The 24,584-nt window shown below is 40.9% G+C and overlaps 7 protein-coding genes across 11 annotated transcripts in view; 4 read left to right on the top strand and 3 right to left on the bottom strand.

The window, feature by feature from the left end:
* The first annotated feature begins 55 nt into the window (after positions 1 to 55).
* On the top strand, positions 56 to 10,679 carry LOC134195265 (uncharacterized). 3 transcript variants are annotated; one of them, XM_062664272.1, is made up of 29 exons: positions 56 to 120; positions 179 to 305; positions 703 to 769; positions 2,323 to 2,421; positions 2,496 to 2,531; positions 2,587 to 2,642; positions 2,707 to 2,756; positions 3,206 to 3,285; positions 3,372 to 3,470; positions 3,527 to 3,576; positions 3,722 to 3,774; positions 3,868 to 3,905; positions 3,962 to 4,005; positions 4,990 to 5,086; positions 5,200 to 5,261; positions 5,625 to 5,775; positions 6,335 to 6,385; positions 6,452 to 6,535; positions 7,236 to 7,463; positions 7,595 to 7,687; positions 7,856 to 7,924; positions 7,998 to 8,076; positions 8,146 to 8,296; positions 8,364 to 8,490; positions 8,871 to 8,951; positions 9,003 to 9,103; positions 9,346 to 9,455; positions 9,520 to 9,583; positions 10,409 to 10,679. In XM_062664272.1, exons 1-29 carry the CDS (start codon positions 63 to 65, stop codon positions 10,638 to 10,640), a joined length of 2,637 nt encoding a protein of 878 aa, XP_062520256.1. In that variant the 5' UTR covers positions 56 to 62; the 3' UTR covers positions 10,641 to 10,679. The 3 variants fall into 3 exon arrangements, with proteins under 3 accessions (XP_062520256.1, XP_062520255.1, XP_062520257.1); XM_062664271.1 differs by having other exon boundaries at positions 3,203 to 3,285; XM_062664273.1 differs by lacking the exon at positions 56 to 120 and having other exon boundaries at positions 246 to 305; positions 2,309 to 2,421; positions 3,203 to 3,285.
* LOC134195267 (single-strand selective monofunctional uracil DNA glycosylase-like) lies at positions 10,662 to 11,441 on the bottom strand. The gene has a single exon (XM_062664277.1). It carries the CDS (start codon positions 11,434 to 11,436, stop codon positions 10,666 to 10,668), a length of 771 nt encoding a protein of 256 aa, XP_062520261.1. The 5' UTR covers positions 11,437 to 11,441; the 3' UTR covers positions 10,662 to 10,665.
* A 54-nt stretch (positions 11,442 to 11,495) lies between these two features.
* On the top strand, positions 11,496 to 16,272 carry LOC134195266 (metaxin-2-like). Of its 3 annotated transcripts, XM_062664275.1 has the most exons (7): positions 11,496 to 11,578; positions 12,363 to 12,562; positions 13,368 to 13,466; positions 13,540 to 13,575; positions 13,671 to 13,796; positions 14,006 to 14,082; positions 14,241 to 14,967. In XM_062664275.1, exons 1-7 carry the CDS (start codon positions 11,533 to 11,535, stop codon positions 14,392 to 14,394), a joined length of 738 nt encoding a protein of 245 aa, XP_062520259.1. In that variant the 5' UTR covers positions 11,496 to 11,532; the 3' UTR covers positions 14,395 to 14,967. The 3 variants fall into 3 exon arrangements, with proteins under 3 accessions (XP_062520259.1, XP_062520260.1, XP_062520258.1); XM_062664276.1 differs by lacking the exons at positions 11,496 to 11,578; positions 14,241 to 14,967 and adding an exon at positions 16,086 to 16,272 and having other exon boundaries at positions 11,605 to 12,562; XM_062664274.1 differs by lacking the exon at positions 11,496 to 11,578 and having other exon boundaries at positions 11,619 to 12,562.
* LOC134195268 (thiamin pyrophosphokinase 1-like) lies at positions 15,064 to 16,782 on the bottom strand. The gene is made up of 7 exons (XM_062664278.1): positions 16,602 to 16,782; positions 16,207 to 16,279; positions 16,073 to 16,145; positions 15,865 to 15,960; positions 15,656 to 15,802; positions 15,329 to 15,440; positions 15,064 to 15,271 (listed from the first exon to the last, which is right to left on the bottom strand). The coding sequence occupies exons 1-7, from the start codon at positions 16,720 to 16,722 to the stop codon at positions 15,156 to 15,158; spliced, it is 738 nt and encodes a 245-aa protein (XP_062520262.1). The 5' UTR covers positions 16,723 to 16,782; the 3' UTR covers positions 15,064 to 15,155.
* A 52-nt stretch (positions 16,783 to 16,834) lies between these two features.
* On the top strand, positions 16,835 to 22,196 carry LOC134194717 (1-acyl-sn-glycerol-3-phosphate acyltransferase epsilon-like). The gene is made up of 10 exons (XM_062663663.1): positions 16,835 to 17,062; positions 17,279 to 17,351; positions 19,138 to 19,309; positions 19,873 to 19,906; positions 19,986 to 20,076; positions 20,304 to 20,353; positions 20,960 to 21,068; positions 21,331 to 21,401; positions 21,512 to 21,564; positions 21,911 to 22,196. The coding sequence occupies exons 1-10, from the start codon at positions 16,844 to 16,846 to the stop codon at positions 22,119 to 22,121; spliced, it is 1,083 nt and encodes a 360-aa protein (XP_062519647.1). The 5' UTR covers positions 16,835 to 16,843; the 3' UTR covers positions 22,122 to 22,196.
* A 229-nt stretch (positions 22,197 to 22,425) lies between these two features.
* LOC134194696 (zinc finger protein 511-like) lies at positions 22,426 to 23,279 on the bottom strand. Its single transcript, XM_062663638.1, has one exon. The coding sequence runs from the start codon at positions 23,277 to 23,279 to the stop codon at positions 22,587 to 22,589; it is 693 nt and encodes a 230-aa protein (XP_062519622.1). The 3' UTR covers positions 22,426 to 22,586.
* A 32-nt stretch (positions 23,280 to 23,311) lies between these two features.
* The window catches only part of LOC134195285 (sperm-associated antigen 16 protein-like), a 6,461-nt gene continuing 5,188 nt past the window's right edge, over positions 23,312 to 24,584 (top strand). The window contains exons 1-4 of the mRNA XM_062664297.1: positions 23,312 to 23,367; positions 23,432 to 23,478; positions 23,548 to 23,652; positions 23,721 to 23,845. Coding sequence (XP_062520281.1) covers positions 23,337 to 23,367; positions 23,432 to 23,478; positions 23,548 to 23,652; positions 23,721 to 23,845 — 308 coding nt within the window. The 5' untranslated portion in view covers positions 23,312 to 23,336. The remainder of the gene's footprint in view (positions 23,368 to 23,431; positions 23,479 to 23,547; positions 23,653 to 23,720; positions 23,846 to 24,584) is intronic.

The following is a 24,584-nucleotide window of genomic DNA, read 5'->3' as shown; positions in this document are numbered from 1 at the left end:
CGAGACTACAGATCGGAGCGCGCGCTAGCGCAGATCAAACTACGCATGCGTCAAAATTTGCAATGATCATTCCTGCTGTCCCCCTTCGCAATGGCTTGTGTTGTGTGCCTTCAACGGGAGGTTGCGTGTGTCTAGTTTGTTGTTGTTGACACAATTTTGAATGGAAATTACATTTTAGATTGTGTGGGCGCGGCTGACGACATTGTAGACAAATTTAGTTTGTGCGATGACGTTGTGCTGTATGACCTGGAGTGTGGCCGAAACAGGGATGTCGTCCTGACACTGTTAGAGAAAAGAAAATTCAGGTTACTTTGATTACAAATTTTATAATTAAATAATTGAGTAATTATTTTAATTAAAAATTATTTTTTGTTTATATATTTATTTATTTTTTTAATTAAAATATTTTTATTAGTTTTTTATTTATTAAACTTATTTATTTAAAAAATTTATTTCTATTTATTTATTATTTCTATTTATTTATTTATTTATTTAAATTATTTTAAAAGTTTTTAAAATTTAAAATAAAATTTAAAATTAATTATATTTTAGATTATAATTTTTAGTAAAGCACACAGAGATGTTATAATTGGACAATTTGTTGCAGTTATTTGTATTTGTGAGTATGTACATGCAGTTAAAATGTAAACGCTCTGATTTCTTTACTAACATGAGGTTTATGATTGATATCAATTATTATAGAGTTTATGTGGGTCATTTGAACAAGACTGACGCTGTTGCTTTTCTTGATGCTGGAGTGTCACAGCTGGTTAGTCTACAATTATAATACTTTAGAATGGAATGTAACAGTCGGTCATCAGTCATTGACTGACCAACTGCTGTTCATGACCATGCAACCACAATTTTGCTTTGATTGGACATATACGTATCTACGTACATGACTTGTCAAGGCGTAACATTATTGCATTGATAGTAGGGAATCAGTGAGCGACACAAAAGTCTAGACAACTGATGGAAGCAGCAGGCAAGATCTACTGTAGAGTTGATGATCTCCAGATGTATGAGTGTAAAATGACATTTTAGAGTAACATTATGTTTAGTGCTCTAAGCACCATTTGTTGTACCAGCTGCAGTTTATTGCACAAACTGCAGTCGAAGGAGTTTTTTGTTCAATACATGAAATCGGTTGTTCGTCAGTCAGGTTGCTCAAAGTGTGCACAGTGGGATAAACGGCGGGACGGCCACTTGCCGGTAACTAAGTTGTTTGTTGAACAGCAACGTGCTCTTGATTGTTTGCTCACCTCTTGATCAGTTCATGTCATTTTTTAATTTACACACCTTGCTGCTGTAACTTAAATTTAATAAAATTTTAGCTACAATGAATTGTAATCACCGTGACAACCACCCATCATCGTCATCACAATCAATAACGGAGCAACAGAACAAAAGCAAACAAGCGAAATTTTATGTTTATATAGTAATAGCAAATATATACGTACAGTAGTGAATATAGAGTGGAATATAAGGCAAAATTTATGGTCGGACATTGTGCACTAGCAAAAGAGTTTGACCCGACATTTTAAATTTGGGGCATTCATTCTTGTTTGATTTCTGTATTTATTTGCTATCAAAACAAAAGATTAAATTTGGCTTGTTTGCTGTTGTTTTGTTGCATGGTTGTTATGGTAGTTACAATACAATTCATTGTAACTAAATTTTAGTTAAAGCAAGGCCTGTAAATTAATGACATGAACTGATCAAGAGATGAGCAAGCTAATTATCAAGAGCATGTTGTTGTTCGACAAACAACGTAGTTACGGGCACATGGCCCTCCCACTGTTTGTTCTATTCGACTGCAGACAGTGCAATAAATGGTGCTTGGAGCAATAAATGTAATATTGCTCTAAACGTCATTTTGCACTCACCCATCTAGAGGTCATCAGATCTTGCCTGCTTCTTTCAGTTGTCTGGAGTTTTGGGTCGCTCATTGATTCCCTACCAGCACACACGTACCATCCATGCAATAACTATTACGCCTTGACTATGCAATCATGTAGGTATGTCCGATCAAAGCAAAATTGTGGTCGGTCATGAACACTAGTTGGTCGGTCAATGACCGATGACCGACTGTTATATTCCACTCTGGAATATGGTCCAACAAATAAAGAAATTGAACTAAATGTTGATGTCAGTAATTACAAGGATTATGAAATCAAATAAGAATGAATGCCCAAAATTTAAAATGTCAGACAAGTCATGCAATCTCTTGCTTGAGCACAATTTGTGACCAAACAATTTTGCCTGATATTTCACTCTGAGTGTTAAACATTATTAACATTTTTCATAGTGCATTGTATGCAGATCATTGACGACCAGAATGCAGTTGAACTTTTGTCTCACATTCCTCCTAATCGAGTCATCATACAGTTTCATGTGACGCATGACATGCTGCAAGCAACAGTGAGCACTACCACTCTCGTGGTTAATTAGTGATATCGTAATGTAATGTAATTCAACTTGTTGAATGTCAACAGAATTGGGCTACCGACTTGTCTACTTCTCTCACACAAGTAGATCACGTTGCTATTTTTGTGTACACTTTTTGGTAGTTATTCTGCTGTTTAGCTTACTGATTCTGTAGCTTGTGTTGTTCTCAAGTTTCCGTGGGACGACTCGATCAAGTGTGGTTGTTGGTGTTGTGGTTTGATTTGCTTGGAGTGCGTAATTGGTGGTGTTCTGTTTTAGACCTCCCGTTGCCGAGCTACAGAATGTTATTGTACCAGCTCTCAAACAAAGTGTGTGTGTGTGTGTGTGTGTGTGTGTGTGTGTGCACGCACGTGCGTGTGTGGTGTTTGTGTGTGTGTGTGTGTGTGTGTGTGTGTGTGTGTGTGTGTGTCTGTGTGTGTGTCTGTCTGTGTGTGTGTCTGTGTGTGTGTCTGTCTGTGTGTGTGTGTCTGTCTGTGTGTGTGTGTGTGTCTGTCTGTCTGTGTGTGTCTGTCTGTCTGTCTGTCTGTCTGTCTGTGTGTGTGTGTGTGTGTGTGTGTGTGTGTGTGTGTGTGTGTGTGTCTGTCTGTGTGTTTGTGTCTGTGTGTGTGTGTGTGTGTGTGTGTGTGTGTGTGTCTGTGTGTGTGTGTGTGTGTGTGTGTGTGTGTGTGTGTGTGTGTGTGTGTGTGTGTGTGTGTGTGTGTACATCCATCTACAGTAACTGTTGATCACTAATGCCATAGTTTTTACTTGCTAGTAGGTTGTGGCTTAACTATTCATTGTCCACTTTCTCTGTGCCAAGATGTGGCTGTTCTTCATGCTATCGGTGTTGACATTCAGGTAACACTCACACAGGACATGCACATAGATGCAGACATTTGCAGCGGATTGACATTGTGAATTATGTATAAATGTTTATCACTCAGGTAGACTCTGCATTATTATCCAACCGTATTGATCTCTGTGATGCGATCGCAGCTCCACTAACAAGTGACAGACCAGATGGATACTTTCCAACTATTGTGGTAATACAAAGCATATGCTTTCTTGAGTACTCATGAAAATGTGTGTTTGTGTGTAGACTGATGAACATGGGATCGCTCTTGGACTTGTGTATTCTAGCCGAGAAAGGTAAGCACACTATTATGAGCTATGTGGCAGACATGATTACTACTGATTGTGTGTGTGTGTGTGTGTGTGTGTGTGTGTGTGTGTGTGTGTGTGTGTGTGTGTGTGTGTGTGTGTGTGCGGTGTGTGTGTGTGTATGTGTGTGTAGCATACGTGAGGCTGTGAGAACAAAACGAGGAGTTTACCAGTCAAGGAAACGAGGTGAGATGACACAGTGAAGTCTCAAGACAAATTGTTGGTTGTTTTGTATGATGCTACTGTGTGCACATGGTGTTGATTGAGTGTTGTTTATAGGTTTGTGGTACAAAGGAGAGACTACTGGTGACACTCAGGTTTTTCACTGATGTGTTGTAGATTGGTCTTTTTGGCAATTGTGTTGTTGTTGTAGGAATTGCGTCGTATACAGATTGATTGCGATGCAGATTGTTTGAGGTGACTTAAAGTGCTAATTGAGTACAATTTGTCTGCTTACAAGTCAGTGTGGTTTGTGTGTTATAAAGTTTTATTGTGTTTGTTTGTTTGTTTGTTTGTCTGTATATATGGATCTCTGTCTGTCTGTTTGTATGTCTGTCTTTTTGTTTGTATGTCTGTCTGTTTCTATGTATGTATGTATGTCTGTTTGTATGTCTGTCTGTTTGTATGTTTCTCTGTCTGTCTGTCTCTCTGTCTTTCTGTGTGTTTGTCTGTCTGTCTGTCTGTCAATACATATATTTAACATTTCAATACTATTACATTCTAAATGGTTCCAGCAAGGAAGAGGAAAACATGCTACAACAATGTCCGGCGACCCTTACGGCCGCTTACTACATAGGACGATTAATTAACTGTACGCTATAAGCAGTACAACTGTTCTTGCTAAAAGAAAGTCTACATAGTTTTCTTGAGAGCACTTGTGCATTGCATCTCTGGAGGCTAACGGACAGGCAGCGTCTCCAGTATGTCTTGAACTCGCCACTGTTTGGGTGTCCATCTTCATCTACAGATAATAGGGACAGATGATGTAGAAATTGGTGGGCTTTCCATCCCCAGCGGCCGTAATGCTAAAAATCCAGAGGGATGCAATTGGATGCATTTCCCATAGCATCAATCTCTTTGTTTTTCTGTCTGTTTGTGTGTCTGTTTGTATGTCTGTATGTCTTCTGTATGTTGTCTGTCTTTCTGTTTGTATGTCTGTCTGGTGGTTTGTCTGTTTGTATGTCTGTATGTCTTTCTGTATGTTGTCTGTCTTTCTGTTTGTATGTCTGATTTTTTGTCAGCGTTGTTTTCATATTTGTATATTAGTTACTTGCATGTCAGTCTTGTTGGTTGCTCACGTAGATGTGTTTTTGCTGGTGTACACGTAATTACACACACACTCGTTATGTTTTTGTGTCGTTGATAATTTGTGATTGTGTGTATACACATGTCTGGTCTCAGGTTTGTTGTACATCAACACGGACATGGATTCTGTCATCTTTCTCAGAGAAGCTGTTTTGGGTCTGATGCTGGGATCCCTGCACTCATGAGAACTTTGGTATTGTAAACAGGCAGTTGATAGTGTTATGTATTATTGATGTAATTTATAAGTTAACTCGTTGATATCAGTAAACTTTGTTAGTTTATATAAAGTTGTTGTGTGAACTGCAGGAGTCAAGAAAAAGGAAAGCACCTGAAGGATCTTACACACAGAAATTGTTTAACGATGACAGGTTTGACTCTGTGTGTGTGTGTGTGTGTGTGTGTGTGTGTGTGTAGGTGGGTGGGTGGGTGGGTGGGTGGGTGGGGTGTGTGTGTGTGCGTGTGTGCATGTGTGCGTGTGTGCATGTGTGCACGTGTGTGTGTGTGTGTGTGTGTGTGTGTGTGTGTGTGTGTGTTTGTGTCTGTGTTTGTGTCTGTGTGTCTGTGTCTGTCTGTCTGTCTGTCTGTCTGTCTGTCTGTCTGTCTGTCTGTCTGTCTGTCTGTGTGTGTGTGTGTGTGTGTGTGTGTGTGTGTGTGTGTGTGTGTGTGTGTGTCACACGTGTGTAAATGTTATTGCCCGTTTGTTTGTATGTTGATGATTTGTGTTTACTTAGCTTGTTGTGTTCTAAATTACTGGAAGAGGCTGGTGAATTGACAGAGGCAGAGAAAACTGAGGACGTTGCATGGGAGGCAGCTGATGTTATCTACTTTACATTAGTAAAGTGTGCTAAGGCAGGAGTTAAACTCAGCGATGTTGAAAAAATAGTGAGCATTTTGTTAGAATATGAATGGGTAGACGGATGTGTTGCCTAAAACAATTAGGTATGACAAGGTGCTGGTAGGTGGGTGAGTTGTCAAGTAAATGAACAGGTACGAGGATGGATGAAGTTGTAGACAGACAAACAAATGGGCAAACAGACAGACAGACAGACAGATACATAGACAGACAGACAGACAGACAGACAGGCGTATGGATGGATGGATGGATAGGGATGGGGACAGATGGATGGGTGGAAGGACAGACAAACAGACAGACAGACAGATACATAGACAGGCAGGCAGGCATATGGATGGATGGATGGATGGATGGATGGATAGGGAGGGGGACACATGGATGGGTGGAAGGACAGACAGACAGATAGACAGGCAGGCAAACAGGCATATGGATGGATGGATGGATAGGGAGGGGGACAGTTGGATGGGTGGAAGGACAGACAGACAAACAGACAGACAGAGACAGGCAGACAGACAGACAGACAGATCATTCGTGTGCACTAGGCATCAGTTTTCTACTTGTAAGTTGTTAACTATTGTGTTTGTACAGTTAGATCATCGAGCCTTGAAAGTGAAACGACGGAAAGGTGATGCAAAAACGGTAACATTGCTGTTTCATGGACTGGACGACAAATGTTATGATAACTGCAGTATGTGCTACTCATAGCCGCTGATCGCTAGGACTGTAGAGAAGGGTGACATCCAGAAAAACAACATTTCTACTGAAAAAACATTCTCGATTTCTGTTGAGGTTGGATGTACATTTGGTAGAGAAGTTGAGATACTGGCTGACAATTTCAGACTACCGTATTTCTTCAATTAAACGCTGTGACGTATATTTTTAGCTAGGGTTTAATTGTAGCGTATAAACAAGGGCGGCGTTAGTTTGAGGAAGACGTTTATTGGAGTGCGGCATTTATTTGTTGAAGGCACTGAGTCTCTGTCCTTGCTATAGGAGTGTGCATGTGTACACGTTGTAGGTTTGACACCTTTTTCAAGAGAACAACTCTTATGGTACTTGTACTCTACTCATTTCACTCTTTGAGACGTCATGTAGTAAACCAGTATCCTGGTAGTCCAAAGAAACGTTTGCCCTGCATATGCCCCTAAAGACGTCATACGATATTCCCTTCAAACTTCGAGCAATGCAGCATTTATTCAAGGGTGGCATTTATGTTTTATCTGTAGTCTTAGTTGTGTCATTAAGCAAGGGAGGCGTTTATTCAAAGACATTGTTTATATGAGGAAATACGGTAAACGTAGATTCACAGATTAGAGGGTTGTTATTTGAAGGTCGTTTGGCTTCACAATTGAAACGCCTACACTTGACTATGAAAGTTTTGCATGTAAAGATTGGTAGTCCTAGTTATTTTGACTGCTCATTTTTGCTGCATAGTTGTGTATTTCATTGTATTACAAATGTTCTCTAAACAAGTTTTGGTATTATGTAGGAATGTGATGAGATTTCGTTGCGATGTTACGCTATTGAATCTCTCACTGAAAGAGATCGTCTACGTCTTTGTTGTCGACCGGCACAATCATCTCCTGAAGCTGTATTTGACTTAGTGAATCCAATCCTTGAAAACGTGAAGAGACGAGGCGACAAGGCTCTCCTGGAATTAACAGAGAAGTTCGACAAAGTCACACTCACATCACCAGTTCTCACATCACAACAAGTAGTAAGACGTTATGACTTACGCACATCAAGTTGTATAGGAGTCTGCATATACTCATGTCAAACGTATCTATGTGCATGAGTTGAAGGAATTAATGTATGCAGCCTCAATACAATGTGTGCATGCATGTACAGAGTGAAATGGTTGTTGAGTTGTCGGATGAGGTGAGAAGTGCGATCGACTTGGCATGGGACAACGTGTACAAATTTCATTATGCTCAGTTGCAGGTATCGTTGCTTCAGTCGTTTCTTGCTGATTGTGTCTACACACACACACACACACACACACACACACACACACACACACACACACACACACACACACACACACACACACACACACACACACACACACACACACACACACACACTGTATGTGTATGACTTTGAGTGTAGAACACTCCACTGGAAGTTGAGACAGCCCCGGGAGTGATTTGCTCTCGTCATGTCAGACCAATTGAAAAGGTGAGTGTTTACGTTCTTGCAGTGCAGTGTTTGACAGGTCTACCGTCATTATTTCCTTACGTTTATGTGGCAGGTTGGTCTCTATATTCCAGGAGGAACGGCCATTCTTCCATCGACTGCAGTCATGTTAGGAGTTCCTGCAAAAGTTGCTGGTCAGCTTGTTAATTAAGTTAAACAATTTAAACACTGATTTAGCATTTTATCATAAAACTTATGTACAGGATGCAAAGAAATTGTGTTGGCTACCCCTCCTATGTCTGATGGCTCCATATCTAAAGAAATTCTTTATATTGCTCAGAAAATTGGAATCTCATTAATATTACTGGCTGGAGGAGCGCAAGCAATAGCAGCACTTGCATATGGAACGGACTCGTGAGATTGACTTGATATTAATGGTTTGTTGATGTGGCTTGCATTATGAAATTTTGGTTTCATCAAGTGTTCCAAAAGTTGATAAGATTTGTGGTCCTGGAAATCAGTTTGTGACTGCAGCCAAACTTCTTGTGCAAAATGACATGATGCATCCTGTTAGTATCGACATGCCAGCTGGACCATCAGAAGTCATGGTAAGATGTGTGTGTGTGTGTGTGTGTGTGTGTGTGTGTGTGTGTGTGTGTGTGTGTGTGTGTGTGTGTGTGTGTGTGTGTGTGTGTGTGTGTGTGTGTGTGTGTGTGTGTGTGTGTGTGTGTGTGTGTGTGTGTGTGTGTGTGTGTAATGTGTCACATATAATAAGGTTGCTACTACATGCAGCTAAATGTCTATAGTGAATAGCCTGATATAGGGAAATGGCAGACAATGTGATTGTTTGTAACTTCGTCTGTCCTTTGCAAGTGCATATGGATCGTCAGCATTTGTACTTACCTTTCTAATTAGCAGACAGACGGCAGCACATTGCAATCTATTTATGTATTTTGATTTTTGTTTTGTCGGTTTACTTGTGATGTAGGTGATTGCTGATGGTAGTGCTAATCCTGTGTTTGTTGCTGCTGATCTCTTATCTCAAGCTGAACACGGACCAGACAGTCAGGTCAGTCAGTCCACGTGGCAATCTTCTGTGTGTTGATATCATTGTGTGTAGGTTGTGTTGGTAGCTCTTAGTCTGTCTGACAAGCAACTGGCAATGATAGTTGATCAAATATATCAACAGCTTAATGCTTTACCTCGTCGAAATGTTGCAAGGTTTGTGTAGCAGAACAGATAATAGAAGAGCAACGTAAAGGGCACAACATGGTGCTTGCAGAGGATGCCTTTACTTATAGAACACACACACACACACACACACACACACACACACACACACACACACACACACACACACACACACACACACACACACACTTCTATGCAGATAGTGGGAAACAAACGAGTATAGCCAAGCAGGGAGACAGATACAGTGTTAACTGATCTATCTGTTGCTACAGCACATCAATAGGAAAGAGCTTCATTGTAAAGGTCAACAGTAGGAAAGACGCCCTTTTGTTCTCTAATATGTATGCACCAGAGCATCTCATCATCAACACCACAGATGCTGGTATTCACATAATATTGTTCATTTTTATTATATATATGTATATATATATATATATTGTTTATAGCTTCTTGGCTCGACGAAGTGAATCATGCAGGGTCTGTCTTTATTGGTCAGTATTCACCAGAAAGGTTAGAGTTATTTCTTGTGATCTACTTGTAAAGCATGCTTTGTATGGACAGAAAATCAATGATTCTTTGTTTGTGTAATATTCACTGTGTGTGTGTGTGTGTGTGTGTGTGTGTGTGTGTGTGTGTGTGTGTGTGTGTGTGTGTGTGTGTGTGTGTGTGTGGTTGTGGGGGTGGGTGGGGGTGATCATATTGCATGTGTCATGTTCCTTGCTGTTTGGGACTTGGAGGTTACTTGACAATATAGGAGTTTGTTGAGTTGTGCACAGTATATCTCTCACACGTACCCTAGAGATGCATGCCAAGTTTAGTAGTGAATAATTGTTATGCAGCAGCTGAGAGTCACTGAGAGAGCAAATTTTGCTGATCAATGTGGCCATTTGTAATGCAGCAATGTCGTTCGTGGGTGCAGTGTAGTCATGCTGCTGCATGTAAGTAGACAGGCTCAATTGATGTCACAGTGACAGCATGTGTTAGGCAGCCTCAAACCGATTAAAATCAAAGAAGTAATTCGCATTGGTGCATGACAACAAGCTACTCCAGGTTTGAAATACATGAATGTCTTTGTCATTAAGCAGATCGAGCATCAGGTGAATGCAGGAACTTGGTCGTACGTACGGACACACACACACACACACACACACACACACACACACACACTCACACGTATAGTAGACTCACTGATATTTTGTCCTAAGACAGAGAGATAGCCATCATCATATAGGAATCATTAGTAATTTATTGACGTTACCAAATAACAGTAATTAACTTTGCATGTAGAATAAACACGCCATTGTCCGTTATCCTAGCCTGTTTCTTTCTCTCTAGCTGTGGTGACTACGCATCTGGAACGAACCACACACTGCCTACGTACGGCTACGCCCGCATGTACAGTGGAGTATCAACAACAACATTCCAGAAACACATCACAGCCCAGCAGCTCACTGCCGAGGGTATCCAATCAATAGGAGACGCAGTCGCAACTCTAGCCGCCGTAGAGGGACTCGACGCTCACAGAAACGCCGTCCTACTCAGACAAGGGAAGATACCAGAACAATAAGTGACGTGTAGACATGGCTATCACATCATTCATATTCCTCTCTACTGATAAACTTCCACAACTGCATGTGCTTTAGCTGTTTTTCAACTGTTTCTGCCCAATTTTTGTTTGCCAGCGGAGATGCTGGACTAGGATGCAGAATACAACCAGTTCCAATGTGTCGTAGCTCGATGTTTTCTCTTAGAACGCGAGCCACACGATCAGCAGCAAAGTGTCCAATACCGACGACAGCCTTAGGGTCTAGCAATCTGATCACCTTCAGCAGGCTGACGTCGCATAATGCGAGCAGTGCTCGTCGATCGTCGCATTTGAGCTGTGGTGGTGTGATATTTCGACTCGACGAGGCAAGAAACAGCAAAGGACAATAGTTGTGGATATAGCAACGCTCGAAAAATTTGTCGGCCGTGCAGCAATGTTTCTCTATCCATCCCCACAGCCTTGACCCGCTCACTTCTCGTCTCGCACACGCAAATCCGTTCACTGGACGCTTAGGGTGCTCAACTTCCGGTTTTGTGACGTCACCGGAAATAGAGAGAAAGTTTTTAACGCTCTGTACGTCTCCAAATGGAACTCCATTTTGAGCCATTCCAAACGGTCCCGGATTCATTCCAATGAATAACAGATTTTTGGTCGTATTGCCGTAATTGAGAACGTATTGTCGGTGAGGATCACTCGCATAGCGCAGAGGATTGTATACTAGCTGTACCGGAGGAGCGAACGTCATCTGGTCAAGTTGCTCGCTTAGATCGTCTTCGAGCTGCAGCAGACGAACACCTACCGCCTCCAAATCAGTCATTTATACGGGAGATTGTGTGTTATCCGGGCCTTCGATGTAAATATGTGATTTATCCGGGCCTTCAATGTTTAGTATAGATTATCCGGGCTTTCGATAATGAGTTTTGCGGAACGGATTGCAGAACTGTACAAGCCGACAGCGGGTTGCTGCTGCTTTTCTTGATTGCTTTTTCGTAGTGCTAAATTATGGCTTGTTTGTCTCTGTTTTTGTTTGCCATTGTGTGTTTCTGTGTCTGTCCATTTGCTTGTTTGTTTGTTTGTGTTTTTTGTAACAAAAATTTGTCATTCCGGTGCATGTATGAGTCAGTGGGGGATCCAAATGGAGGTTCCGGTTTTGTGCTAAATAACTTATTAATATTAACTAATTGATAGCAATCTAGAGTCAAATACATACAGCAGAGAGTCAACTGAAAATGTCAAGAAACACCAAGTCTGGATCAGGGGGTCATGTAATAGGGGCTAGAGTGGGCTCAACCCCTCACTTTTGAGGGGTGTGTCTAGAGTATGCTACTACCAATATAACTGGAAGGCAAATCAGCCCCCACTTACACACACGCAACGTCCTTGTTTAGATGCCCTCTGAGGCTCGTGTGTACACTAATTTGGAAGACTTGTCATCTGTTGTAGAACTCGTGGATTCATTCTGACTTCTGTACAGTTTTCATTGTGTTATACATCCATTTTGTTTGTAAGCATGTGTAACAAAGTCACCAAGCAGACTTACTACGCGAGTCTCAAAGGGTGTTTCCACAGGAAATGCTGGAATCCTCTGGATCTGTCACTGTATGTTTGATTGTTATATGTTTTTATGTGTTTGTATGTGTTTGTATGTCAATGGTTGCGTATTGAGTAGTTTGATGAATTTATTGGCTTTGAATGCAAAAGTACGTGTTGGTGTATCAATTTGCTCAACGATGTTTCGTTTAGATACAATTGAAGTGTCTGTAAAGGCTGACTGTCTGGCTGTTGAGTTGCTACTGAAAGCACTCGACGTGCCGTACGCCATACAAAGACATGAAAGACACAACGCAGAGCACATGAGCGTGTCTGGAGAGTTGCCAATACTGAAGGTGGAGAACGAAATCTTGGAGGGATTTCAAAGCATTCGAGCTTTCTTTAAGTCACAAGTATGTGTCATACACGAGCAGAGTTAATTCTGCATGCCCACGGTGGTCGGAGGTGGTCAGGCCTGACCATCACTTGACAAACACCGACCATCACTCCACATGTTGCGACCATGCACTACTATATTTCAGCTACTGTTTTACTTGCTCCAAGCTAATGAGCATTAGAAGGTGAAGGGTGACCACTATTGTTCACACTGTGACACGGCAGACCCACGCTGCTATAATACTATCTTTCACACAGGGCACTAAGGTGGTGTGAGATCCAACACAGCAGTCTGCATGTCAGCAATGAAGAAGGAATATCCTAGGCACCCTGTAGTCTTCTTCAGGTTTTTTGCTAGACAGGACCACTGGCTGTTCGAAACCTGTAGCCAGTGCATGGATGACAGACATCAAACGTGAAACTGGGCAACATAGTTTTCCCACTGTGTGACAGACGTTGCAGGTTTCTTGTAGATCATGGACCGTTGACAGTGCAATACATTCTGTTTGGCAAACAGCTTTCTTGTCTGTTTTGTGACAATGCTTGATTGTCCAAGAGTTTGCTCTACTCCCCTTGGATAGAAATGAACCACACACCCTTAATTCAGTGGATAGCCGACCACCACTCCGAAAATCCTTGGCAGAGCACTGCATGAGTAGAGCTCTTGATGGTTATACTCACTTGTGTACATGATTTATTAGCCTAGAGGATGGTAACGGCTAAGCTGTAGATATACGTTTACCCTAAAGTATCTACACTTCATGAGGCAGACAGCTAGATGATAATGCTCACAGTATAATTAGTATTAGTGTCTTGTTTTAGGGTCACTGTTTATGTGATAAAGCTCATCTGGATGAGAGTCAACAGTCGGAAGTGGAGGCTTACATGTCGCTCATACGCAACACAATACAGACAGCAGAGGTTGAGTGTTTGTGTGATCTGGCTGCTGATGGAGGATGTTGGTTAGAAGTTGGTGTGTTTGTGTTTTGTTAAGATGTACATGACATGGACAAATCATGCAAACAAACAGGTAGTTCTTGTTGCAGCGTGTGTGTGTGTGTGTGCATGTGTGTGTGTGCGTGCGTGTGTATGTGTGAGCATCATGTCTTACTGTTTGGTCGTTAGATGATGAAGAAGCTTTGTGGAAGATTCTATCCATTACCCCTGAATTATGTGGTGCCGTGGTTGAAAGGTCGATTAGCAGCAGAACAGCTGAGGGCAAGAGGATGGATTGATAGGAGTCAACATGAGGTTAAGTGTGTGTGTGTGTGTGTGTGTGTGTGTGTGTGTGTCTGTCTGTCTGTCTGTCTGTCTGTCTGTCTGTCTGTCTGTCTGTCTGTCTGTCTGTCTGTCTGTCTGTCTGTCTGTCTGTGCGTGTGTGTGTGCATGCATATGTGTGTGTGTGTGTGTGTGTGTGTGTGTGTGTGTGTGTGTGTGTGACTGGTTTTTGTTGCATTCAGGTGTGTGATGAAGTGTCTCGTGTATGTTGTGGTTTGCAAGCAAAACTTGGCTCTCAGAAGTACTTCTTTGGCAACAGGTGAGTCATCAATCAACAAACAGGTGTTCCGGTCCTTTCTAGATGCAACTGTTGTAATGATTGTTATAGTGTAATTACTAATTAATATAAATATATTTGTTTCTTAAATTTTCTTTTATGCTGAAATTGGTTGCATGTGAATAACGTTGATGCTTTAGTGTGACAGAGGTGGACATGTTGCTATGTGGCCATGTACGAGCCTTGTCAACAGAAGACCGGCTACCTGATGTCTTTCTCTTACCTGTTGTACAAACATATCGACAACTATTGACACTCACCGATACAATTGGCAATAGTGAACATGAATATTAGCTGGTATGAAAATTGGTAACGGATGGTTGTAGTTAATCGACATGCAGCGATGTCTTAGCCTCGTACGAGACCCACAGCACGAGGAAAGGGTTTGGTACGAGGCTAGCGATGTCTATAGACAGTAGTCTATCTGTGAAATGGAAAGAAATGGAAAGAAAGGAGAGAGTAGGACCACTAGTTTCATACATGGTGCAGGGAATTAATTAAGAAGTGGACAAGTCAATCAAAGTGATAATTTATTACCAAATTTATTTAATTAATCACCTTAAGTCATATACATAAGTTGCAACAGAAGTTTGTGCCAATGTGCAGCTGGCAAAAATTGACTCTCTGAATGTCCAAACTGATTGCTTCCAAACCCCTTGTAACCCTAATAACGATGCACCCCACTATGTAAATCCACCAGCAAGGAATTTTTGAGCCCTGAAGGATACATGCTGAGACAAGACGATAACCATAGATATTACCAAAACAACATGTTTAATCACTATGTTGTCTGCTGCAACAATGACACTGTCTTGGACCATATGCATGCAGCAAATCAAACGTCTGGTGTAAAGCTGACATTCGATTGTCTATCAATATATATTGACATTTATAGTATGTTGAAGTCTACAAGCATACTACTCCATAGATGTATCAATATAAGGTGTTGCAATGAAACATATGTACCCACAAAGAGACAAAATAAGACAATATTAGTATTCCTACACACCGAAGCATGTCTATATCATTTCCATAAATATATCATTTTCATTACTTCACTGTTCAGTTGTCATTGTCCACAGTAACGGTTGATCTGTTTCTACACAAATCACATCGTCTGTAACACAGTTCGACGTGCTTATCAACTGTCCAAATGCCATTCCTTGGTTATCTACATGAAACCATTATCACACATGCATACTCATTAATGTTCTCTAAATTCACTTGCCAAGATTCCATTTGAGACCCGAAGTTGTTACAGAATTGCACGGATGACCAACAGGGATAAGACCGCAATAAGTACCCAACATATCAGAACCAACATTAATACGATGTTTACCCTATAAACAAACGATAAGCTCAATTAGCTTAATTGTAATTCAAAGACGTATGCTAAGCAACTAAAACAAGCAGCAAAGAAACAAAAAACAGACTAACAAGCAATCAATCAAATGAGCATACATACAAACTGACCGACATGCACGCACCACACGCACACACACACACACACACACACACACACACACACACACACAAGACCAACAATTTTTCTCACTGGATGTAGCAAACAAGTCACTGACTCGGGTGCTACAACGGTTATAGATGGCAAGCTATCGGAACTAAACAGAAAGAGAGTTTGAATCACTCCCATCATGTGATCAAGTCGTCCACCAGTTGAACAAACAGTAACAATCTTGTCAAACTACATAAAACATATTGTAAGAAATACAGCTAGAGAATGATATTAATTGCCAAAAATAATACTCGTAGCTGGTTGGTTGTATGTCGCCATAGCAACTCACTAACACATTTTGTAAAGTCGGTTGTATCTTGACACGAATTAGTCACTATCTCGCAACCCTTACACATGACAAAGAAATAAATGTGAGAACAATAAATACACTAAATATGTACAACTGTTTACATAAGCCAGGCCGTCCTAATACTTATACAAAAATTCTATAAATTTTACCTTCAATTTGTAGTATGTGAGAACTTCGGAGGAGATGGAGTCCATGTCGCCACAAATGATATCAGGAACATACCTAGAGAAGATGACGTTGTAGTGAATATTGTATGTTTACGAGTAAAACATTTGTGATAAACTTGGTTAGAGTGTTTCTTTCTTGTATGTTGTAGACATGATTGGCAGCACCATCAGCACACACACGACACACTGCTGCAATCCCAATTGAAACGTAATAAATAAATTAACAGTACATTATCTCTCACACACACACACACACACACACACACACACACACACACATACACACACTCACACACACACACGCACACTCACACACACACGCACACGCACACGCACACGCACACGCACACGCACACGCACACGCACACACACACACACACACACACACACACACACACACACACACACACACACACACACACACACACACACACACACACACACACACACACACACACTAGTGCCATACAATACAAACTCGTAGTTCTCACTAAACTGTATATCAATTAACCTCTACTCCAAAGTCTTCCAAATTGAATTTTCATTTCTCTAAGATCACAATTGAGCACGATCAGACAAAACTCATCATAATCCACCGCTAGAAGCTTTTCTATATCCCAGACAAAAGCCATGACTGGATGATGAGATCACAAGGAATGCAATATCATATAAAGTGAGCCTAGTGTCCTCGATATCCCAGTTAACGTGTGCGCGCAAGGCGCACATTATCCGGGAGCTCTTTGTTTACACACGATGTTTTCAACTTTGTCTCACATTGTTTCCTCTCTCAGTTGGCTTCCATCTGCAACTTTCATGTTTGCTTGTGCTCCTCAATATTTTCTATTGTCGTTGGCGTGGCGTGTCATCTCTCTGCCTCTACCAACGCGAACATACGAGCGAGGCGATGAGATGCTCTACACGCTCTACCAATCGATGGTCATATTCTTCTTTGAGAACATGTCTTCAGTTGAGGTAAGGAACAAGCACGCTCACACAAGCACGCACATGCACACGGACAGCATAGATAAGCTCAGAGGCAAGAGATCTAAATATATAAATATAATTTAATTAATTAATTAATTATAAGCAACAGTTTGTACAATAACATGGAAATGTCCTGCTATTAAATATTATCTTGTAAGGTGTTATTTTATCTGTACGAGGTATAGTGAGAAGGTTTCTCTCTAGTTTGTGTTTTATGGCGACGAGTTGCCAGAGAAAGGAGAGAATGTCATTTATATGGCAAATCATCAATGCACTGGTGAGCAGTTTAATTAACATAATTAATATCATGTGTCGTTATGCCCCTCCATAATGGGCAAGTGGGGTCTTTACCCCCATCTGGGCGCCCACCAACCCGGCAGGTGAGCCCAGCGGGGTACATGTTTCCGTGTAGTCCATACGGCTATCAATGACTAGCCAATTCGATATAGATTGCAGGCATTACGGTGACCGCGTACTCGATACAGCACGCCTAGTGGATATCAACGACCACAAGGAAAGCACTGGATGTCATCGTCAACGGACCGTTCGCCAGACCACAGAAACTCCCCAACGACTGAAACGAGTCATAGTCTCATGGATAAAGCTAGAGAAACATGAGAAAGAAAGACAGACAAGTTTCACAATTTACTGTCGTCACTGGGGTCTGAACCCCCAAACCATGGAGTGGTAGCCATTGTCGCTAACCACTAAGCCACGGCGGTGTCATAATTGTTAGTTTCTTGAAAAACAGCTACTATAGTATTTTCGAATAGTGGCCGCTCTTGAAGTCGCCCTTGCATTTAGAAGCCTTAGTTGAAGAAACTTGTTGAAAATAGAGGCCGCCCTTGAATTGAGGCCAAAGTAGTCTGCAGAGTTACTGGCTATGCCCATATCACATGCTTTTGATGCTTCTTCATCAATCTCATCTTAACAAAGACATACAGACAGACAGACACGCAAACAAAGACGGACACACAGACAGAGACAGACACACAGACAGACAGACACACAGACAAAGACAGACACACAGACAAAGACAGACGCACAGACAAAGACAGACACACAGACAGAGACAGACAAAGACAGACACACAGACAGAGACAGACAAAGACAGACACACAGACAGAGACAGACAAAGACAGACACACAGACAGAGACAGACAAAGACAGACACACAGACAAAGACAGACACACAGACAGAGACAGACAAAGGCAGACACACAGACAGACAGACAGACAGACAAAGACAGACACAGACAAAGACGGACAGACAAAGACAGACAGACACACAGGCAGAGAGGCAGACAGATGTGCACTCTTCTATCAACTATAAATTGTAGTTCAGGGTACTTTCCACGTGGTTCTCCAGCGCATGTACGTCTAGAATGTAGACAACATGTAGTCATGGCATTTACATACAGCTAAACCTGCCGCGTTGGCACCTTTAAAAGTGTCCAATGTCAACAGAAGGAAATGTGACATGCAAGTACCAACGTGCCACAGTGTGAAGTAGGGACTTAAAGATAGAGGCTGCCCTCGAATACGAACCACCTTCGTTTAGAGGCAGCAGTTCTGCAACCTTGTTTAAAATAAAGGCTGCGGCCACTATTCGAAGAAATACGGTATGTGTAGTGTAGCCAGCCGGACACTTGAGTAAGAGCTCCAATAGTTTTGCAAGCTTTGGAACTCTTGAACTTTTGAGGCCATTTAGGCAAATAATATATATATATATATATATATATATATATATATATATCGCATCACCACAGTAATGCAATTCCCACTGGGTGCATACTAACACACACACACACACACACACACACACACACACACACACACACACACACACACACACACACACACACACACACACACACACACTAAATACAGTAACACACAACACAAATGCAGTACAGCTATCAGAGAGACTGACATTGTAGGAAGCAGTTCAGTGCATGTACTAAGAGTGCACTCACAGTTTTGTTTGTTTGTTATTTTGTGAAATGTTTGGTTTAATTGTTGTTTATTTTGCTGACCAACTGGTTTGTGTTTTTGTGTTCTAGTTGACTGGCTTATTGTCGACAGTTTGGCTATTCGTCAAGGCTGCATTGGTATTATTCGTTACATTCTCAAGGATTCTCTGAAGTTTATACCTCTTTATGGGTTTTACTTTGAGCAACATGGCTGCATCTATGTCAAACGCAGGGCAACTAAAGATCAAGTCAATATGATTAGGTTATTATTATATTGTAAAACAAGCATTATAGGTATCCAGTTACTCTAATTTCAATTGCTAATTTGGATTTGTTTGTTTGTTTGTTTGTCTTTGTCAGTCTGTGTGCCTGTTTGTAAATCATTATCTCTGTTTGTTTGTTGTTTGTTTCTTTGTTTGTTCGTTTGTCTGTCTGTTTGTCTGTCTGTCAATACATATATTTTCAAACCTTGAACTATTATACATCATCTAAATACTAAATACTGTTTGTCTGTCTGTCTGTCTGTCTGTTTGTCTGTCTGTTTGTCTTTATGTTTGTCTGTCTGTTGTCTGTCTGCTTGTCTGTCTGTTTGTCTGTCTGTCTGTCTGTTTGTCTGTCTGTTTGTCTGTCTGTTTGTTTGTGTGTTTGTGGTTCTGATCACAGGTTTTTCTATTTGCCTGTCTAAACACATGAAGTATTATATGAGAACAAGTAAAATAGTTTAGTTGTATATATCTATCTTCTAATGCTATCATATCATAACCAAGTGTGAAATAATGTATCAGTATGGGTTATGTTGTAGTTAGGTTTTGCTTGTATCTGTAGGTCATTAGACAAGATTCGAAACAATAAAACTCCAGTAAGTATCATTAAGCAATACTCACTCCTTCAATACTTCATATTTCAAGATTGTGTTGGTCCATTATATGCATGAGTAGGTATGGATGACGGTCTTTCCTGAAGGAACACGTTATGACATCACTAAACCCCAACTGCTAGAGAAGAGACAGCAGTATGCTAGAGATCAAGGTAATTGTGTATTTTGGGTGCAGGACCACATTGGCGTGTGTCTCAACGTCTTGAATAAGACAAATACATTCTGACAATTGCACTCCACAGGCATTGGACAATATGTGGTGTGTCATACTTCTTGCATAAAACAGTTAGCACTGCTGGTAGTTGTATGACTTGGCATATAGGAGCATCAGTCTGACGGAGCTTGTATTAGTTCTCACTGTAATGTCTGGGTTTGGCAGGACTTCCTGTTTTGTGTCAGTTGTTGACACCAAAGACGAAAGCTATGCAGGTGAGAATTGTGATTATTTGAGAACATGAGATGTAGATAGAAAAGTTGGTGTTGAACACTGGTGTAGAGAAAGGTCTGGTGCTATGGTAGGGCGGCTTTAATTGTGACTGTGTCTAAGTAATAATGAATTTAGCTGCTTTTCTTGATCACTACAAGTTTTCTTGCTTGTGCACTTTTGTGTGTTTGTCTATCTGTTTCTTTGTCTGTCTGTCTGTCTGTCTGTCTATCTGTCTGTCTGTCTGTCTGTCAATACATATATTTTTCATATTTGAATTAGGATACAATAGCAAATGGCTAACTACGTTTGTCCTATGACAATAAAAGCAAGAGAAAACAACTAACAACTAAATACAATATACATTTAACTACTAATTGGTTAAAAGGGATTATGTGATCCCTTTTCTATAGAACACCTATGAGTCTGCTTGTCTGTCTGTCTGTCTCTCTCTCTGTCTGTCTGTTTCTTCTGTTTATCACATTTTGTCTGTTTGTTTATCTGCTTGTGTTTCTCAATACGTTGCTTAAACTACACCAACAATTAGTAATACTATTTCATACATGTGTATACAGTAAGCTTCTGCTGTTGAATTTTATATTTGTATTCAGGCTTGTTTCAAAAGTTTAGCTGGTCACTATAACGCTGTATACGACGTGACTATTGCGTATTCATCAAAGAAAGGCACATGGAAGAGGGAAGCTGCACCCAGTATGACTGGTAAGATACACAGAAGGACAACAGATGGACAGACAGACAGACAGACAGACAGATATATGGACAGGCAGATAGATGGACAGACAAACAGACAGATAGACAGATGGATAGGAAACACGATGAGAGGGTACACTGCAACACAGAGACACAGACAGCAAGTAGACAAACGGCTAAACACATGACCAGACATCTAGATTGTAAGAAAGACAAGCAGACAGTCAAGTCAAGTGATAGACAACAAAGATAACATTTTCTTGTTTGAAAGAGTTTCTGGCTGGAAGATGTAAGACTGTTCACATTCACGTGAAGAGATTTGGCTGTGATGAAATACCAAACGTAAGTAAATGATTTTTATTTGCCACACGCATCGACATGCACAGGCGCACACATTTGTTGTATTTATTGGCTATTATGAATAACCTTGAGTTGAGTGTGCTGTGTGGCAGGATGCATTGGAACAAGACCAGTGGGTGCATGAAAGATTTCGTGAAAACGACAAGTAAGTGTATGTGATAGTGTGCTGTGCAGTTGCATGTACATCGCATGGCATTGTATTTGCAATGTTTGTATAGTGTAGTGAATGTGTGTTTGAATGATTGTCAGCAGAATATACGACTTATAGTTGTTTACATCACACACACACACACGCATGCGCGCACACACACACACACACACACACACACACACACACACACACACACACACACCACACACACACACACCACACACACACACACACACACACACACACACACACACACACACACACACACACACACACACACACACACACACACAACTAAAGTTTGGATGTGGAAACAACAGTTAACTATTGTTTTCTCCAGGCTGTTGTCCGAATTCTATTCACCGGGTCAAATTCAAGCTTTTGGTGATGGACGTCACCGTCCTGTTCCCAGCAGCCTCACTTGGTCATCTTTCCTTTTCTTTGCTCTTTCCTTTATTCCACTGCTAGGAACTGGGCCTGGACGTATGGTCTATGTTGGCACTACTGTTCTGGGAGGAATAGGGTCTTGCCTTTTTATGATGCTGCGTTAATTTTTTGTATTGGAATTTGAACTGTGTAGTACATGATGATGCAAACATGCAAGTTTTCTACGGAAACACTTTAAATAGGGATGTCTGTTTTATTCAGTGGTCTTGTCAGACTGAGCATGCAACCTTCGTATTTCTAACCCTAACTTCCTCTTGCCGTTACGGTTAGAGACAACAGCTGACAACTATTACTTGTTGTGCTCGTACGTTAGTTGATACATGCTTATAGACTGTCTATTATTTGCTGTCAATGTACTTGATAAAGACATGCAGAGAGGAGGATACAAATGCCATAAACCACTGCCTTATAATGTTGTAATATTACATCAATACTCTTTCATACAAACCTCTCATCTATTTGATAGATGTCACTCTGCAATATAAACTCAAATGTCAATGTTCGGTCAATGTGTTTGGTGTTCTTTAGTCTATGACATCCTGACATGTAGATGTAACAATCTACAGCTATCAGGTCTTAAAAAATGGGCTTGCTGTTCCCTCTTGCTTCCTCTCAAAGTCGCTGCCTCCCGTCTTTCCTTTATTCCTTTGCCTGTGACTTCTCCACATCTTAGCTCCACGTCCAAAAGACACAACATGAGGTACTCTAACCACAGGTGTGTTCTCTCTGCCAGTTTCGTCTGTCTCCATTGCTTCTCGTTTTTCTTTCTTTTCTAATTTGTCAATAAACACAAAATCATGTGGATACTGATGAACCGCAATCAAATGATCTCTTCGATCAGATGGAGATGCAAATCTTTCTGAGCATCCTGACACTACACATTGATATGGCATTGAGCTTGTTGCCATCAGACTAAAGAGAACATCGTGCTTCTCTTCCAAGTGACAATCAAGAGTTCGAGAAGAAGGAAACGAACAATTGCAGACACTGCAAACATTTCTGTGGCATGAGTTGTAGTGGGATTCATAAGATAATGTATCTTCAAAAACACTGTCACATCCGCCAGCTCCACAGACAATCAATTCTTCTTGTTCATGATCTTCGAATTCATAATCAAGCTCGCTGATTGGTTCGTCCATTCCTGCCTCCTCCGTGGCTATTTGCTTTGTCATGTAACCACATTCAATATCTCCATTTTCAAAGAATACATTTCCAGGTAGAAAACGTCTTCTCAAAGGTCGATATCGCCAGGACAACTCCATGATAAATTTTGTTAACGCGCGTTAACCCAGTTCGTTACTCTGGCAACCGCCACATCGATGGACAGCGATCAGGCTTACTATTTGGAACGTGAGCTTTACAGATATAAGACGTTGCTTCTCTAGATTGTTCTTACAAAAACAAACGTTTTTAGAGGTCACTTTTGACTACGATGAGGATGACAACAGTGAATACGATGAAGTCAGTTTTGCCTCCCATTTTCTCATTTTCTGCAAGTTTTTACTTCTAAAGTGTCGCTTGGTTTTCTAGGTTCCAGTGGAAGAGAACATTGAAGATTTTAATGGTGAAGAGGACTTTGAAACAGTCGTGAGGACAGTGGAAGAGGCTGAAAAACAGAAAACAGCCATACAAACTGTAAAATAGGAAAATAACGTTTGATGTCAAGGTGGAGTGAGAGCGAGGATGTTATATCTGTCTGTTAGGGAAAGACTGCTCGAGCTCCAACTGCTAGTTTGAGTGAACGTGCTGAAGTTGTTGATGATTTTGTGAGAAATTTTCTGGTGAAAATGAATATGCTGAGGACACTGGATTGCTTTCAGACAGAATGGTTAGTTGCTGTTTGTGCGGCTTCTGTCAGTCAGTCAGTCAGTCAGTGTGTCTGTCTGTCTGTTTGTCTGTCTGTTTGTCTGTCTGTCTGTTAGTCTGTCATTTATTGAAAACATCAACGTTAATACAGAAAGGCTACATATAACACTAAAAGTTCAAGATAAACAACCATAGTGGTAGTAGAAGAAAAACTGTAAAGAACAGCCACCTGATGTTTGTAGCTATCATCTACAGAGTCATTACTACAAACTATTTTGACAATCTTTTTAGCTAAAACACTACTATTGCAACGTTGTAGTGTTATTGACAGTATTTGCCGCCAGTACGTTTTAAAAGCTTTCCATCTTCATGACGTGATCTTAGTGAGATATCTGGTGAAGAAACTTCTCTCCGCTATTTCCACAACGTTCAAAATGTTTGAAAACCAAGGGAGTCAAGCATGGAGAACATCCACTAATGTGCCTTTCTTTGCTGTACTTTGCTATCTTCTTTTCTTCTCTTTTTGAAGCTGCTGATCCATCCGTTGTGGGTGCATGTGAAATTACTTTTGAGCTCCATGGGTGTGCCAGAGGGATGTCAAGTTCAACGTTGAAGTCTGTCTGTCCATCTGTCTGTGAATACATATATTTTTTTATAAATGAACTATAGCATTAAAGCAATAGCTAATCTACGTGTCCATTACATCTAGTACTTACATGAAAACTGGTTAAAACTACAATGCAGACTATATACACACTAAA

Source organism: Corticium candelabrum, chromosome 19, assembly GCF_963422355.1.
Source record: "Corticium candelabrum chromosome 19, ooCorCand1.1, whole genome shotgun sequence".
Lineage (NCBI taxonomy): Eukaryota > Metazoa > Porifera > Homoscleromorpha > Homosclerophorida > Plakinidae > Corticium > Corticium candelabrum.
This window is presented reverse-complemented; position numbering and strand designations above follow the sequence as displayed.

What these genes read in the sequence shown, in the direction of transcription:
- LOC134195265 (XM_062664271.1), top strand. Translation starts at nt 63, where the DNA reads ATGATCATTCCTGCTGTCCCCCTTCGCAATGGCTTGTGTTGTGTGCCT. An exon ending in TTGTGTGCCTTCAACGGGAG is followed by an intron (nt 121 to 178) that starts GTTGCGTGTGTC and finishes ATTACATTTTAG; the next exon opens with ATTGTGTGGGCGCGGCTGAC. An exon ending in CTGGACCATCAGAAGTCATG is followed by an intron (nt 8,491 to 8,870) that starts GTAAGATGTGTG and finishes CTTGTGATGTAG; the next exon opens with GTGATTGCTGATGGTAGTGC.
- LOC134195267 (XM_062664277.1), bottom strand. Translation starts at nt 11,436, where the DNA reads ATGACTGATTTGGAGGCGGTAGGTGTTCGTCTGCTGCAGCTCGAAGAC.
- LOC134195266 (XM_062664274.1), top strand. Translation starts at nt 12,221, where the DNA reads ATGTTTGATTGTTATATGTTTTTATGTGTTTGTATGTGTTTGTATGTC. An exon ending in CAAATCATGCAAACAAACAG is followed by an intron (nt 13,576 to 13,670) that starts GTAGTTCTTGTT and finishes TTTGGTCGTTAG; the next exon opens with ATGATGAAGAAGCTTTGTGG. An exon ending in TTGATAGGAGTCAACATGAG is followed by an intron (nt 13,797 to 14,005) that starts GTTAAGTGTGTG and finishes TGTTGCATTCAG; the next exon opens with GTGTGTGATGAAGTGTCTCG.
- LOC134195268 (XM_062664278.1), bottom strand. Translation starts at nt 16,722, where the DNA reads ATGGCTTTTGTCTGGGATATAGAAAAGCTTCTAGCGGTGGATTATGAT. An exon ending in TGGAAGACTTTGGAGTAGAG is followed by an intron (nt 16,280 to 16,601) that starts GTTAATTGATAT and finishes TTGGGATTGCAG; the next exon opens with CAGTGTGTCGTGTGTGTGCT. An exon ending in GAAAGAAACACTCTAACCAA is followed by an intron (nt 16,146 to 16,206) that starts GTTTATCACAAA and finishes CATCTTCTCTAG; the next exon opens with GTATGTTCCTGATATCATTT.
- LOC134194717 (XM_062663663.1), top strand. Translation starts at nt 16,844, where the DNA reads ATGTTTTCAACTTTGTCTCACATTGTTTCCTCTCTCAGTTGGCTTCCA. An exon ending in AGCTGCACCCAGTATGACTG is followed by an intron (nt 21,069 to 21,330) that starts GTAAGATACACA and finishes CTTGTTTGAAAG; the next exon opens with AGTTTCTGGCTGGAAGATGT. An exon ending in GCTGTGATGAAATACCAAAC is followed by an intron (nt 21,402 to 21,511) that starts GTAAGTAAATGA and finishes GCTGTGTGGCAG; the next exon opens with GATGCATTGGAACAAGACCA.
- LOC134194696 (XM_062663638.1), bottom strand. Translation starts at nt 23,279, where the DNA reads ATGGAGTTGTCCTGGCGATATCGACCTTTGAGAAGACGTTTTCTACCT.